Genomic DNA, 12,129 nt, shown 5'->3' with positions numbered 1-12,129 from the left:
ACTAGAACGCGAATACAGCTGTTTACAGTTGTGGTACGATGGTTATGGCCTGGCTTCGGGTGACCTCGACGTTGTTCTCGCCGAGTCCAGAAGACTGCGGTATTCCACCTTTCGCCTGTTGGTGAGCATCTGCAATACTCTAGCAGATAGTAAGTCTGAGACTATGGTCATTGCGCTATCCATACATTATTTTACTAAAGTACCTATCTTCTAGAACTGGCTGCCGTATTGTTGCCCGGCCTCGATGACGCCTCCTAGGACAGATTGAAGGAAAAAGCGGCTCGGACGAAGGATCTTGTTGCCGCCGTAGCGGTTGCCATTTCCAGAGCTGATCGTATAGAGTCGGATAGCGAAGATAGCGATATGGAAAGCGGTTCGTCGTCTATCTACGGGTCGTACGCGATTGAAGACGTTATTGAGGACCTTAAAACGGACATCCAGTGTCTCGTAGACATGGGACCGAGATACAAGGAGCCAATCCGGGACAGGACCGTTAAGAAAGAAGCTGCTACCCTACCGTAAGATATAGCTTGGGATCCGGCCGAACCCCTGACTGCTCGAATAATCCATCGTTACCTAAACGTTGACATCGTCTTCGCGTAAATTCTCGGCCAAGCAAATTGGGAGAGGGCGCAGAGACTGTATGCCGCAAAGGAGGAGAATGTACGGAACACCTAGAGACCAGCTGTGAAGGCCGAATCAATATCAAGGCCATTGGGGACTGTCATAGCGTCCAAGTTCCACGACTCGGGCCTGGAGACCTCGATTACTACGGCTAGTTCGTACGCCGAAACCGTTTTCTCGTACCACGGCACAAAAGGCGAGTCGATAAAGATCCCGCCAGTCCCCGCCGAAGGGCTGCAAGGCGAACCATTTGCATGTGTGATATGTGGTTGTATCTGTCAGTTACCGAGGAGGGGTCGCTGGGAGTCATTCTGGAAGTATGGAGCGCCTTATAAGTTCGTTTACTCGTCTCCATGCAGTCTAGTGCTAATATCTATGCGTAGGCGATATGTTCTTTCTGACCTCCAGCCCTACGTCTGTCTCGTAGCAAGTTGTAGCTTCAGCAGGGTTCCGTTCTCGCATAAGACGGCATGGATGCATCATCTCGAGCTGGAACACGGCTTCACTGAAGCGTCATACGAGATAGCATGTCCGTTTTGTCAAGAGCGCATCAGCAGTGGAAAGACATTTCATTTAGCGCGGCACCTCGAGGAGGTCTCCCTAACGATCCTTCCGGCAGACATAGAATCCGACGAGGAATCCAACCGGAATCCAGATGAGGAATCAGACGAGGAATCCGACTAAAATCTAGATAAGGAGTCAGACTGGAGAGCCAGCCATTTCAGTACTCCATCGCCGGAGCCCGACCCAGCGGTCGATGAGTTCGTGCGGCAATTCTGTAGCAACACCATCCCCGCTCCACCGCAGGCGGGTCAGATCTTGTGGTGCGAGTTTTCGGAACTCATGAACTGCTGCGCGATCTTCCGTCCCGACGACGAAGCCGGCTGGATCCAGCACCACGTCCGCCACCTGAAGGACAGCTTCCCGCTACACCTGATGTGCTGGTTCTGCGACCACGTAATGTTTGATGCCGAGCACACTGCCGAGGGGTTCGCCAACTTTGAACGGCGTATGCAACACATCAGAGAGCACATCTTCAAAGACCGCCTGACGAGTGATGACGTGCGGCCCGACTTTCACGTCATTACACACTTGCACCGGCACGGCTTGCTGAGCGACGGCATGTTCAAGCATGCCATGTCATATCAGGGAACGCCGGAGCGGTACCGACTTCTACAGGAGACTGTAGAGGAAGAGCCGTCCACAATCAAGTGTATATGCAACTTCACTGACGATGACGGCAATACGATATATTGCGAGACGTGCGATACATGGCAGCACATCGAGTGCTACTACCCCGACAATATCGAAGACACCTGTAGTCCGAATTTTGCACATTCATGCACCGAGTGCGAGCCACGGTCCTTGAATCGCCAGCAGGCAGTCGGACGTCAGAGATCGAGGACCCGTCGACCAGTTAACGTGGTTTCGAAACAAACCTGAGGGCGACACTGTCTCTTCTCACATACAACTGAAGACGCACTGTCTATATAGGCAGATGAATTACTTTCCCCCATCCGATAATCCGCATCCGGGCACCATTTCAGGTTGCAACCATTAATTATCAAGTATATAAACATATAAAAAATATGCCTAATTCCGGGGACTCGCCGCTGGTGAGCTCGAAGCGAGCTTTTCTGGAAGGGGGGGGTTGTGAGGAGAGGGGTGCAGGTTAGGGTTCAACCTGACCTACCGCATTGGGACTAGTGGAGTGACGACCCCTATTCTATCTCGGCATAGACGCGCATCTTGTATCTTCTCCTTCTTCCTTTCCTCAGCTTTCGATTAGCAGAATTGAGTAGTATTAGCAGCGCCCCTGTGCTTCGCCTCCTTATTGCTCGTCTCTCACAGGTTGCAGAACTTCGCGAGCATGTTACAGGACTCGCCCGCTACAGCGCCTTCCCCCACACAGCCTCACCGCAGCCACCCCACACCCTCCCGCAGCCCCGCCTTTCCGTTGGTGCCTTGGCGGGGGCAGCTGACCCACGCACAACATATGGCCGTGCTTCAGCCACAAACCGCCATCACCAACGGTTGTCCCTGGACCACTTACCACGGTATATTACCATCACAATCACCACCACTACAACTACCATCCACCAGAACCGTCATCATCACCAACCAGCCCGCAGCTCAGCTCAGTGCAAGCAAAATCTTCGTCTACGTCTTCATCGTCATCTTCCTCTTCCTCTCCATATCCAGACTTCCAAAAGTATGACTCTTTTCTCTTCATCATCGTCAAAGTCGACGCTGCCCAAGTCAGATAGTGACTCGCACTCCGACCCTCCACCAAGATACAGCGAGGTCGAATCCAACCACCACAGCAGCAGCTCCAAGGACTTTGACGGCTTCGTCCCGACAGCCACACTCCAGGTCCATGCCATTGGGTATAACGTGAACCAGGCGCTTACCGGCAGGACGCTGGAGAACATCTCCGTCTTCCGGCCCGGATCCAGGGACGCCGAGTACGTCTCCATCCGGCTCAAGAAGAACTCCAACTCGTGCGCCCTCGTCCGGGTCTCTGATGAGGCCACTCTCATATCCACCATCTACCGCTGGGGCCCAGGGAGACACCCCCGGATGCGTATCTTGAACCCCCATTCCAAAGTTTCCATCGAGGACGCCATCAAAAACGACAATGTGCTTGGGGAACTGATCGAGGTGAAGAGTCACTCAATGGTCTCGCGCACGCAGGTCTTCGGCACGTCGCTTGGGAAGTTCGAGTGGCGCTACGGCACCAGGGAGGAGCAAGCGGCTTGCAACGCTGAATCTCTCCTCGTCATGGAGCGCATCGATCGCGTCTCATTACCCGGCGGCGAGCAGAGCAAGAGCGGCGCCCGCGTCGCGCAGCTCATTCGCAACGACCAGTTCCGCACCCCCGGCACCAAGAAGTACTCGGGCGGGAATGGGGGCCGCTTGTTCATCGATCTGCGCATGTGGAACGAGGACAAGCATACCAGCCCCCAGCGTGTAGAGGCGTTCGTTGTGGCGAGTTGTCTCTTGATGCTGAAGAGAGAGGCAGATCGTTTCATCGATAACCACCTCGGCCTGGTGGTGTGAACGTGACAGACTTGGTAACTTGTGTGCAATGACTCATGTTGGCATGAGAATGACGTACTGCAATGAGTTGTCTTTTTCGTTGTAAGAATAGCGCCTTTGGGTCTGGTTTACTCTCAACGCCACAATTTCTATCTTCCACACAACTGTTACCTCACATCACGATATACCCCGCACTTTGTACAACTTAGACTATGTTTATAACAACTTTGAATAAAGTCTGGATGATCTCTTAGACTTCCTAGCTCCTTTTTGTTCTCTAGTAAACTCTCTAGCGTGATTCTTGTCATTAACGCCGTGTGTGTGGTGAAATGTACCTATTAGGCAAGGACAGCCTTGTCGGTAGGTACAGTATAAGCCTCTGGTATTGTGGCGGAGCTTGGTCGGTTTGTCAGGCACCCTGAATTGTTGTTCTTGAGAAGTTGATAATACCTGTTCACGCACCCTGAGTAACAGTAGGTTTGGCGATGTGCAGTTGCAAGAAGGGAGTGGATGTGTCGTCCAATGGTTCTAGGTAAATGAAGTTCACATCTACCCTCCGGACCCTATAGCGGACGCAAAGATACACTCTCCGATATAATCAACTATAAAAGGACAGAACATTGAAGCGCTTTGGCCGCTCAAATTTCCAGGTCGATGAAGTGGTAGCGATTGCGAAGGAAAATGAACTTTGTGGTCCTATCCGTCTGTCAAAGGCACTACTTGCCCGCAAGCTGTGAAGTAGAAACCGACCTCCTCCAGCAATCCGCAAACATGGTATATTTTCCTTCGTATATAGTCTTCAGGCAGGCGGCTTCCTGACTAAGACGTAGATAGCAACTTATGGGACACGAGATTCAAGGGGGGGAGTTGGGATCGAACAGGCGGTTACGGCGGATGCTTCACGCTCTCTACAGACACCCCATGCTGAAGGCCCTGGAAGTCTGAAATTCTCCTGGAAGCCGGAATCTGCGTGCGGGGATTACGTATCGGTGGGTTGCGTATCGCGTAATGCTGGATGACCGCTATGGAAACCGACTGGCCTTCTCAGGAAGCAGTGAAGAGCAAGCTTGGGAGACTATCGTTGGTGTGAACAAGAAACCTCTGCTCAAGGAGATTCCTCGAAGATAGGCAAAATGTGTGAATGGGTCAAGAACTAGGCGGCGAGACGTGCGGTATCTAGCTCTCTCGTGTGTGTGCCTTTCGCTGCGAGTCGTCTAGCGACCACCTGTTTCTCCCTGTGCGTCTGGGGTTCCTGTTAAAGTACCCGCCCGACGGAGAGAGCGTCGACACGAACTTTAGCCTCGAGACGGATAAGTCCTCAGCGGGCGGTGACGACAACCGCAACGAGGCCGCCTTTCAGTTTGTCGTCCTGGCGTCGCCCGAGGTGCTGCAGGTGTCGGTCGACAAGCGCGACGGCTCCTACTGGAACGTCTTTGGATGCGACGACGCCGTCACAGAGGGCGAGCACACGGTCAGCATTGTCTGCACTGACTTCTCCGAGAACAGCAACTGCTACAAGATCGGGCTCGGTTATGGCGTCCCCGGAGCCATCCTGCAGATGCCCCCCGGCTGCGGCCCCGGTAAGTATGCCGTGGCCAAGAGCATGGAGCCCGTCCAAGGCGTTGACCATGTCAAGCTGCTGCCACGCTACCTCGCCCACCTCGCGCTCCGGAAGCCCGTAGTGTAATCGCTGACCTTTGACTACGACTTTGCCCGTGCCCGCGCGACCTCGGAAACACGCAGATGGGCATCGACTTTAGCAACCAGGACGACTACTGGGACACAGTCGTCGCTGGGTCCGTGTCCAAGAAGAAGAAGAGGGGCCTCACCACGCGCACGCTCGCCGACGTGGGTGTCAACTACGTAAGGTGGCTCGACGAGGAGTCCAGGGACGACTACTACTCTGGTGGACTGGACAAGCGTGAGCTGTACGAGCGCTGGTTCGGCTAGGGCATCCTCGAGTGGCTCGCGCAGCTCGTTAAGCCAGAGATCAAGCGCGAGTTCACGCACAGGTACGAGGACACCCCGACGGCCAAGCTCATAGATGAGACGTGGTCCTGTTCGAAACGCGATGTCAGCTACGAAAGCCACCTGCTCGCCCAGGCCCTGCTCAAGATCAAGGTCGAGTCCACCTTTGGTTTCACCTTCATCGTCAACTCGCTCCGCCTGCCCCTCGACGTGAGCCAGAGCTATTTTACCTTTTACAACAAGGGCGAGATCACGGGCGTCATGACCCTCGAGGCCGTCGCCAAAGTTGTTTACGAGCAGAAGAGCGTCATTCTGAACATCCCTTCTCCGACGCTTCCTTCAAGATTCTGGGCATCGCCACGATTGGTCTCACTATCGAGGGCAGCATCGATGCCTCGCTCACCGTGGTAGGCACTATTGAGACCAAGCTTGACATTGCCAAGTGGGAAGTAAGTACTAATTATCCCTTACCGCTCGAGAGAAATCTGAATCCTTTAGCTGACCTTGGATGTAAACTTTGTCAAGTTCGCCAAGTCGTGCCGGATGGCGACGATGATGCTTACAAGACCAAGGACATCGGCGAAGGCGACACCAGTGTCAACCGCACCGGCGACTTTGAAGGCATCAAGAGACCCGACTTCTATGCTGGTATCGCCGTTCAGGTGACGTCACAGCCCGGCTCTCGACTGCGGCCGAGTTTGGCGTGAGGTTCGCCGACAGGTGGGAGGTCGACCCGGCTGCCGCCGCCGTCGTGGGCGAGGCCAGCGTCATGGCCAAGCTGACGGCGGGTGTCTCGAACAACGTCGTCTTTCCTTTCACTTACGGCCTCGACGTCGGCGTACGCTGTACGGCAGGGCCCAGGCCCTGTAGGTCTTTGGCTGGTCCGGCGGCGAATGCGACCTGACACCCAAGTGGAACAAGGCCATTATCACGGCAGGCACCTGTCCGGACCTGGGACCCATCCCGTCCAAGAGAGACCTTGGTCTCGTCGAGGCCGCTGGCAACTATTCTCTCGGCTACAGGCATGGCCACAGTCTGCCTTCTGGGCTGGACGACAACAACGGAATACAGCAGCGGCCGGGTCAGCTGGCCAAGAGAGGAAGCGTCTACAGCCCGGTGCTCAGTCTCCCCGCCGGCAAGTTCTTCTGCCCGCCGTCCAACTATCCCAACGAGAATGAGGGCAGCTCCCGCGGCGACGTCCAGCCAGCATGGGATCAGGACAAGTACCTCAACGAGGACTACGAAAACATGCGCAGGAGGAGGTCAGAGAACGCTACTAATCTTGATGACTATGATGATCTGGATGATGTTGTAGGGGAGATCCTGGCGCACATCGACAAGAGAGCCATCATCCAGAAGACCGTCAGGGCGTGCAATCTCTAGACAAGCTTTAGCTATCCGACGGACGGCTCCTCCCCTACGGGCCCCCTCATCTACGGCTGAGAGCAGCCCGGCGTTTGCGGCAGCTACGACTGGGGCGACCCGCTCACCGCACGAGTTGCCAATACGGACTACCACTCGGTGCACATCCTCGAGGCCCAGATGATGGACAAGTTCTTTACTATCTACATCAACGAGAAGACTGATCTCCTGGTCAACTCAAACCCCAATCCCCGCCAGAACAAAGCCAGGGTATCTTTCTGCGGGTACGTCGGCATGATGTTCAACATTCCCGCCGTCGCGGCCCCGGGCATCGACACGGCCCAGGGTTTTGGCGTGACGCTCACGCCCAACGACCACATCGCCGCCCAGTTCCCGACGCACCAGTGGAAGACGGATGAGTATGTCTCTCTCAAGTGACCCATCAACACGCCCGCCAAGGGCAAGGCCTGGGGCACCAATCTCGACATCGTCAGGACGAACAACTGGCTAGGTAACCAACCGGCTGCCCAACCCCGCGGGTGCGCGAGTGATGCTCAAGGCGATGCGCTCCCTGATCGGGCCCCGAATCTACCACAACGACTGAACCGCAATCACCATCATGCGCGCGCAAAAGGCCCGCGTGGGCGCCATCCTCGGCCCGCTCGACACGATAATAATCCCCGCCAACCCGCCGGCGGGCTTCGCCGTCTGGCAGGGATTTGGGCCGCAGGCCGAGTGGGACACGTTCATGCACAGCGAGTTCCTCATGATGTAGAGCAAGACGATGAAGGTCCTCAATGACTTTATCAGGCCCCTGATGGAGCACTGGGCCAACGAACCCGTCAAGCAGGCGAACCAGGACAAGCAAGGTGGCAGCGCCGCCGTCCTAGCGAGGAGGCAGGGGGTCAGGAACCTGATTGATGACATTGAGGGTATGAATGACTACCTGAGGACGATGCCTGCTCGGCAGTGGCCTTTCTGAGCTTATGTCGTCTGGCACATGAGAACGTGAGAGAGGGGGAAAGAGAGAGCGAGAGAACCTTCAGACACTACATGAATAGTCTTTATTACTTGTGTAGCGTGAAGACGGCAGAGAAAGCCAATTACAATGACTTGAAAATTGCTTGAATTATACTTGTGCAATGTTGATATTGTGTGTCTCATCATCTATGACTGAGCTCTGTTCTCTTTTCTACCTATCTAGGTACCTAAGGTACCTATTACCTAAGCGACAGCATGGCGCACGATGTTCCTTTTCTGCTCAAACTCAAAGTCCAACCAGTCCTGCCGTCCCAGGTCTTCAAACAGGCCCAACACGCTCTGACTCGTTCTCCAGTCACCGACCTGCCACTGGACCACTGCTTCCTTTTGAACCTGCCCCTGCTCGTCACCATTCCCACCAGCTCGGTATCGCACCCCCCACCTATGCACGCCGTTTTCGCAGTCGTACGGCGCCTCGTCCCCGTATTCGTCTGCCCTGCTCTCGGAAGGATACCACGCCAGGTAGGCAAAGAGCTCCGCCTCTCGAGGACGCCCATGTTCTTCACGGCCGAGGGAAACCCTGCGAGCAGAGGCTCGATCCTCTCGGCGAGCGGCTCGGTGCGGAACACGTCCGGGAAAAATTCAACCTCTTCGCCGCCCTGCGGATCCACGTCCCACTGCTCGTCCACCTCCTCGTCCTCGGCCGTGGTCTGCACAGGCGGATAGTGGTCGGCTTCATTGATGGCGAAGCCCTCCGGGTGGGGATCCTCGCCTCGCGGGCCGACGAAATACCAGCTGCCGTCTGGGCGCAGCGGGTGAAACTCGATGGTAAGCCGTCGCATGCGCGACCACTGCGCCGACGATGGCGCGTCGGGCGCAGGGAAGAGATGCTCGGTGACAAAGGCTCGGAGGTTGAGCTCCTGCAGCTGGGCCGCCAGCGTGCGCAGGCCTACCGACAGGGGGTCTTGCTGTGCCGGCGCCACGAGATCCGGCATTGCCAGCGCCTGGTTGTCATCGCAAGTAAGTCTCGGCTGCCAGAACCACAACCTGGCCTTGGTCAGGGTAGCAGGGATCAGCAGACCACCCGGCAGCTCCTCCTGCTTCCCCATGGCTGCGCCAAACTCGTGACGCGCATCGCGCCAGGTGCCTTCCCAGACGCGTGCGAAGTGGCGCATGGGCTGGCTGGCCGCGGGCACGGGGAGCCACTCCCACAGCCACGGGCAGTCAATCTCTGCCACGCCGGGGAGACGGACGAGGCATTCCAGGGGCACGCGCAGAGAGACGGGTCGGACGCGGCTGAAATGGAATTCTCGAAGCGGGCCGCAGCCCTGTACGATGCGAAGCTTGCGTACGAACGGCAGCGCGGGGAGCGTCCCTGGGTTGTGCAGCGTCCGGCGGCGCGCGTGGTAGATGAGGTGCTGGCAGGCTGGGTAGCTGGTGAAGGACTGGTACCCGACCGTGATTTTGACCTCGACGCCGTTCTCGTCTATCGGCGCCAGCTTTGCCTCTGCCAGCGAGGCTGCGCTTCTCGCGTCGTAGGCGGCCAGCTGCTCATACAAGGCGTGAAGCTGCGCCGAGAAATGTGCACTAACGGCGGTGGTCTCCTCAGCCGGCTCACGGCAGGGGAGGGGTTTTTCTTCCGGGTTTTCGAGCAGCGGCATGTCGACATCGTGGTCGACGTACGCGAGCAGGCGGCCGACCTCGGCGTACCGAGCGGCGCCCTCCTCAATTGAAGCCTGGGCGCGGCCATTGACATTGGGTTCTAGAATGAGAATTGCCATGACGAGTTCAGCATGAAAAGCCAGGTGATGAGGACGGCAGGTTGGAGAGCTTGGTGGACGCGAGCTATGTTTGATGTTTGTATGAGTCCCGCAGCGGGGGTTCTGAGGGGTGCAAGAATCATTACTGGACAGCGTAGTAGCAGGAACCATTGCGTGTGATACAGAGCTGACAGTCGGGTCAGTAAGTTACTTTACCTAAGTATAAACACAGTTATCATTGCAGCCTCCCAGACCTAGCAGCAAAAGTTTCAAGCTCTTTTCTAGGGCTAATTAATACATGTTTTGATGTTCTTAGCTTATATGAACCCAGCACCGACAGGCCCGAACGATCAAGTCCCGGAGCCATCGGCTATATCTAAGGACCCAACCAAGTCCGAATCGCCTGAAAACGCGATTTCCGCTGAAAAGGGTGACCTTCCCGTCCGGCGGGCCTTCAACAAGATCCCCCGGCGCCGGATCAACCCGCTCGAACCGTCCGCGCGGTCGCCCCCGCAAGGTCCCAATGACGGTGCCCACTGATATCGAACCCGTTGGTACTGCACCTACTAGCATCGAGCCCGTCGGGACGGTCCAAGTCGATATCGAGCACCACCCAGCCAACAGCCCTCCCATCGTCACTGTCAAGCAGCAGCCGACAGTGTGGCAGCAGCTTTGCCGTACTATATTCAACCATCATCGGCAACGTCGGCCGACCTCGCGTCAGGTTATGAAAGGACTCATCCGCAGCCGGATCCCTATCCCTCCAACCCGTCTCCTCCTGGAAACGCAGGTCCGTAGACAAGCTTGTCAAAACCACCGCGGTCCGCGACGGACAATTAAACGACAGATGCCCACAGACACTTGGAAAGGCTGGCAGTCGTGAATTCCACCTTATCCAAGGACGGTTGAACCCCTTGTGCAGCGAACTGATAAGACTTGTCGACATACTGGTAGGTCACAGGCCCATTCATCCCCAGCCACGACCACTACGGGTGCTGTAGAAATCGGGATAGTGCCTAAGCGTCCCGCCCTGCACTTGCCAGAGAAGGCCGGCGCCAGGCGCTATCGCCCGAATGCCCACGTGAAGTATAGTTTGGTAATCACGTGTTAGCCGGCCCGGGAGACCGGCGATAGCGAACCATTTATCAGCTGTCTTGGTTAAATGGTATTCGCTGTATCTCTCAACGACTAGCCACCAAAGTTTGAAGGGGTGGTATTCGGGCCAGGCCTCGTATAGTGGAGCAGTTGAGAAGCTCTGGGGTAGGAGGGGATTGCCAGTGAAACGGATGGGTACCTTTATGTTTGATGACCGCCGCTTTGGGCCCTGAGGAGCTTGTGCAAGCGGGTGTCGCCTTCCTTGTCTGGACCGCTCAGGTTGTCGTGGTCGGTGTTCGGCTTGATGCAATGCTCACATTCCCACATCATCTGCTCGTCCGTGAAGTAGACGACCCAGCGAGTCAGTTGCCTAGTCGTTGCTACCGGAGAAGAGTGGAACACAGAACCTGAGGCTGGAAGTTGGATCAGATACATCGATGGACCGAACTGGTCAACGTCGCGGGGATCCAGTCTACATACCGAGTTGGGGGAAACAGTCCCCTGAGGCGGGGTCCCTCTGGTCAGAGGGACACAGTTACTAGGATGACGCCCCGGGGGCTGGAACTGCCGTGGGCCCATTTTTCTTTCGCACCATAAGTAGCGCCGTCCTGGCCATTGCTCCTTAGACAAGACAATCAATTCAGCACTCTTTTCAACACCTGTTGCAAGCTCAATTGACGAGCATTCTTTTCGTACAAAGTGATCTCTCTCTGACCAGAGGGAGCTCTATCTGCATATGTTGTTTTGACCTTGTTTAGGCTGTAGGGACCTAATTTGTGGTGGTGTCGCCTGGCCTGTCTTGTCTATCTTATCTGTCTGGCATTTGGCTATCTCTGCCCTCCCCCTTGTTTTGATAGGTATGTGGGTGTAGATGTGTGTTTCTGCACCATTTTAATACCCCCTAGTCTCCCAGGATCATCTTCCACACGCCCAGGTTCGTCAATCTCGATTGAACTGTGATTGACCGAGTGATCTCCCGAGATTTGACACAGCCAAACCGCGCGAAACCCAGCCAGTTGGGTATAGAATACCGGTCAACTAAAACAAAGGAGTCCGGCTGAGCCGCAAGCAAAGCTAGCCAGGTATCTTGGTTGATGTCGTCGGCTACGGCCTCCGATGTGGACTCGGAGCTGCCCAACAGCCGAGGCCCAATATGATCGATCAAGACAGCCACCGTAATGTCGTAAGATCTCAGAAGGTCAATTACCAGCAGCTTTGCGAGTGCAGTCGACGACCTAGCCAGACGACAAGACTCGCGATGAGCTAGTCCTTCTCGAGCAGTGTTAGTGACTGCGTTTGC

At 55.9% G+C, this 12,129-nt stretch overlaps 6 protein-coding genes across 6 annotated transcripts; 5 read left to right on the top strand and 1 right to left on the bottom strand.

Annotated features, from left to right (window-relative positions):
* Positions 1–1,098: 1,098 nt before the first annotated feature.
* On the top strand, positions 1,099–2,067 carry SET3_2 (SET domain-containing protein 3; the record flags this gene model as incomplete). The annotated part of the gene is made up of 2 exons (XM_071066748.1): positions 1,099–1,153; positions 1,316–2,067. 2 exons carry the CDS (start codon positions 1,099–1,101, stop codon positions 2,065–2,067), a joined length of 807 nt encoding a protein of 268 aa, XP_070922849.1.
* Positions 2,068–2,838: 771 nt separating this feature from the next.
* On the top strand, positions 2,839–3,684 carry MFIFM68171_11328 (uncharacterized protein; the record flags this gene model as incomplete). Its single annotated transcript, XM_071066747.1, has 1 exon — positions 2,839–3,684. One exon carries the CDS (start codon positions 2,839–2,841, stop codon positions 3,682–3,684), a length of 846 nt encoding a protein of 281 aa, XP_070922848.1.
* A 1,120-nt stretch (positions 3,685–4,804) lies between these two features.
* On the top strand, positions 4,805–5,350 carry MFIFM68171_11327 (uncharacterized protein; the record flags this gene model as incomplete). The annotated part of the gene is made up of 2 exons (XM_071066746.1): positions 4,805–4,830; positions 4,882–5,350. 2 exons carry the CDS (start codon positions 4,805–4,807, stop codon positions 5,348–5,350), a joined length of 495 nt encoding a protein of 164 aa, XP_070922847.1.
* Positions 5,351–5,406: 56 nt separating this feature from the next.
* MFIFM68171_11326 (uncharacterized protein) lies at positions 5,407–7,431 on the top strand (the record flags this gene model as incomplete). The annotated part of the gene is made up of 7 exons (XM_071066745.1): positions 5,407–5,584; positions 5,651–5,916; positions 5,976–6,084; positions 6,157–6,293; positions 6,359–6,469; positions 6,544–6,993; positions 7,081–7,431. The coding sequence occupies 7 exons, from the start codon at positions 5,407–5,409 to the stop codon at positions 7,429–7,431; spliced, it is 1,602 nt and encodes a 533-aa protein (XP_070922846.1).
* Positions 7,432–7,612: 181 nt separating this feature from the next.
* On the top strand, positions 7,613–7,975 carry MFIFM68171_11325 (uncharacterized protein; the record flags this gene model as incomplete). The annotated part of the gene is made up of 2 exons (XM_071066744.1): positions 7,613–7,752; positions 7,804–7,975. The coding sequence occupies 2 exons, from the start codon at positions 7,613–7,615 to the stop codon at positions 7,973–7,975; spliced, it is 312 nt and encodes a 103-aa protein (XP_070922845.1).
* Positions 7,976–8,217: 242 nt separating this feature from the next.
* Positions 8,218–9,755, bottom strand: MFIFM68171_11324 (uncharacterized protein; the record flags this gene model as incomplete). The annotated part of the gene is made up of 2 exons (XM_071066743.1): positions 8,218–8,351; positions 8,417–9,755. 2 exons carry the CDS (start codon positions 9,753–9,755, stop codon positions 8,218–8,220), a joined length of 1,473 nt encoding a protein of 490 aa, XP_070922844.1.
* Positions 9,756–12,129: the final 2,374 nt, after the last annotated feature.

This window comes from Madurella fahalii (assembly GCF_045866475.1).
Source record: "Madurella fahalii IFM 68171 DNA, scaffold_6, whole genome shotgun sequence".
In the NCBI taxonomy this organism is placed as follows: Eukaryota; Fungi; Ascomycota; class Sordariomycetes; order Sordariales; genus Madurella; species Madurella fahalii.
This window is presented reverse-complemented; position numbering and strand designations above follow the sequence as displayed.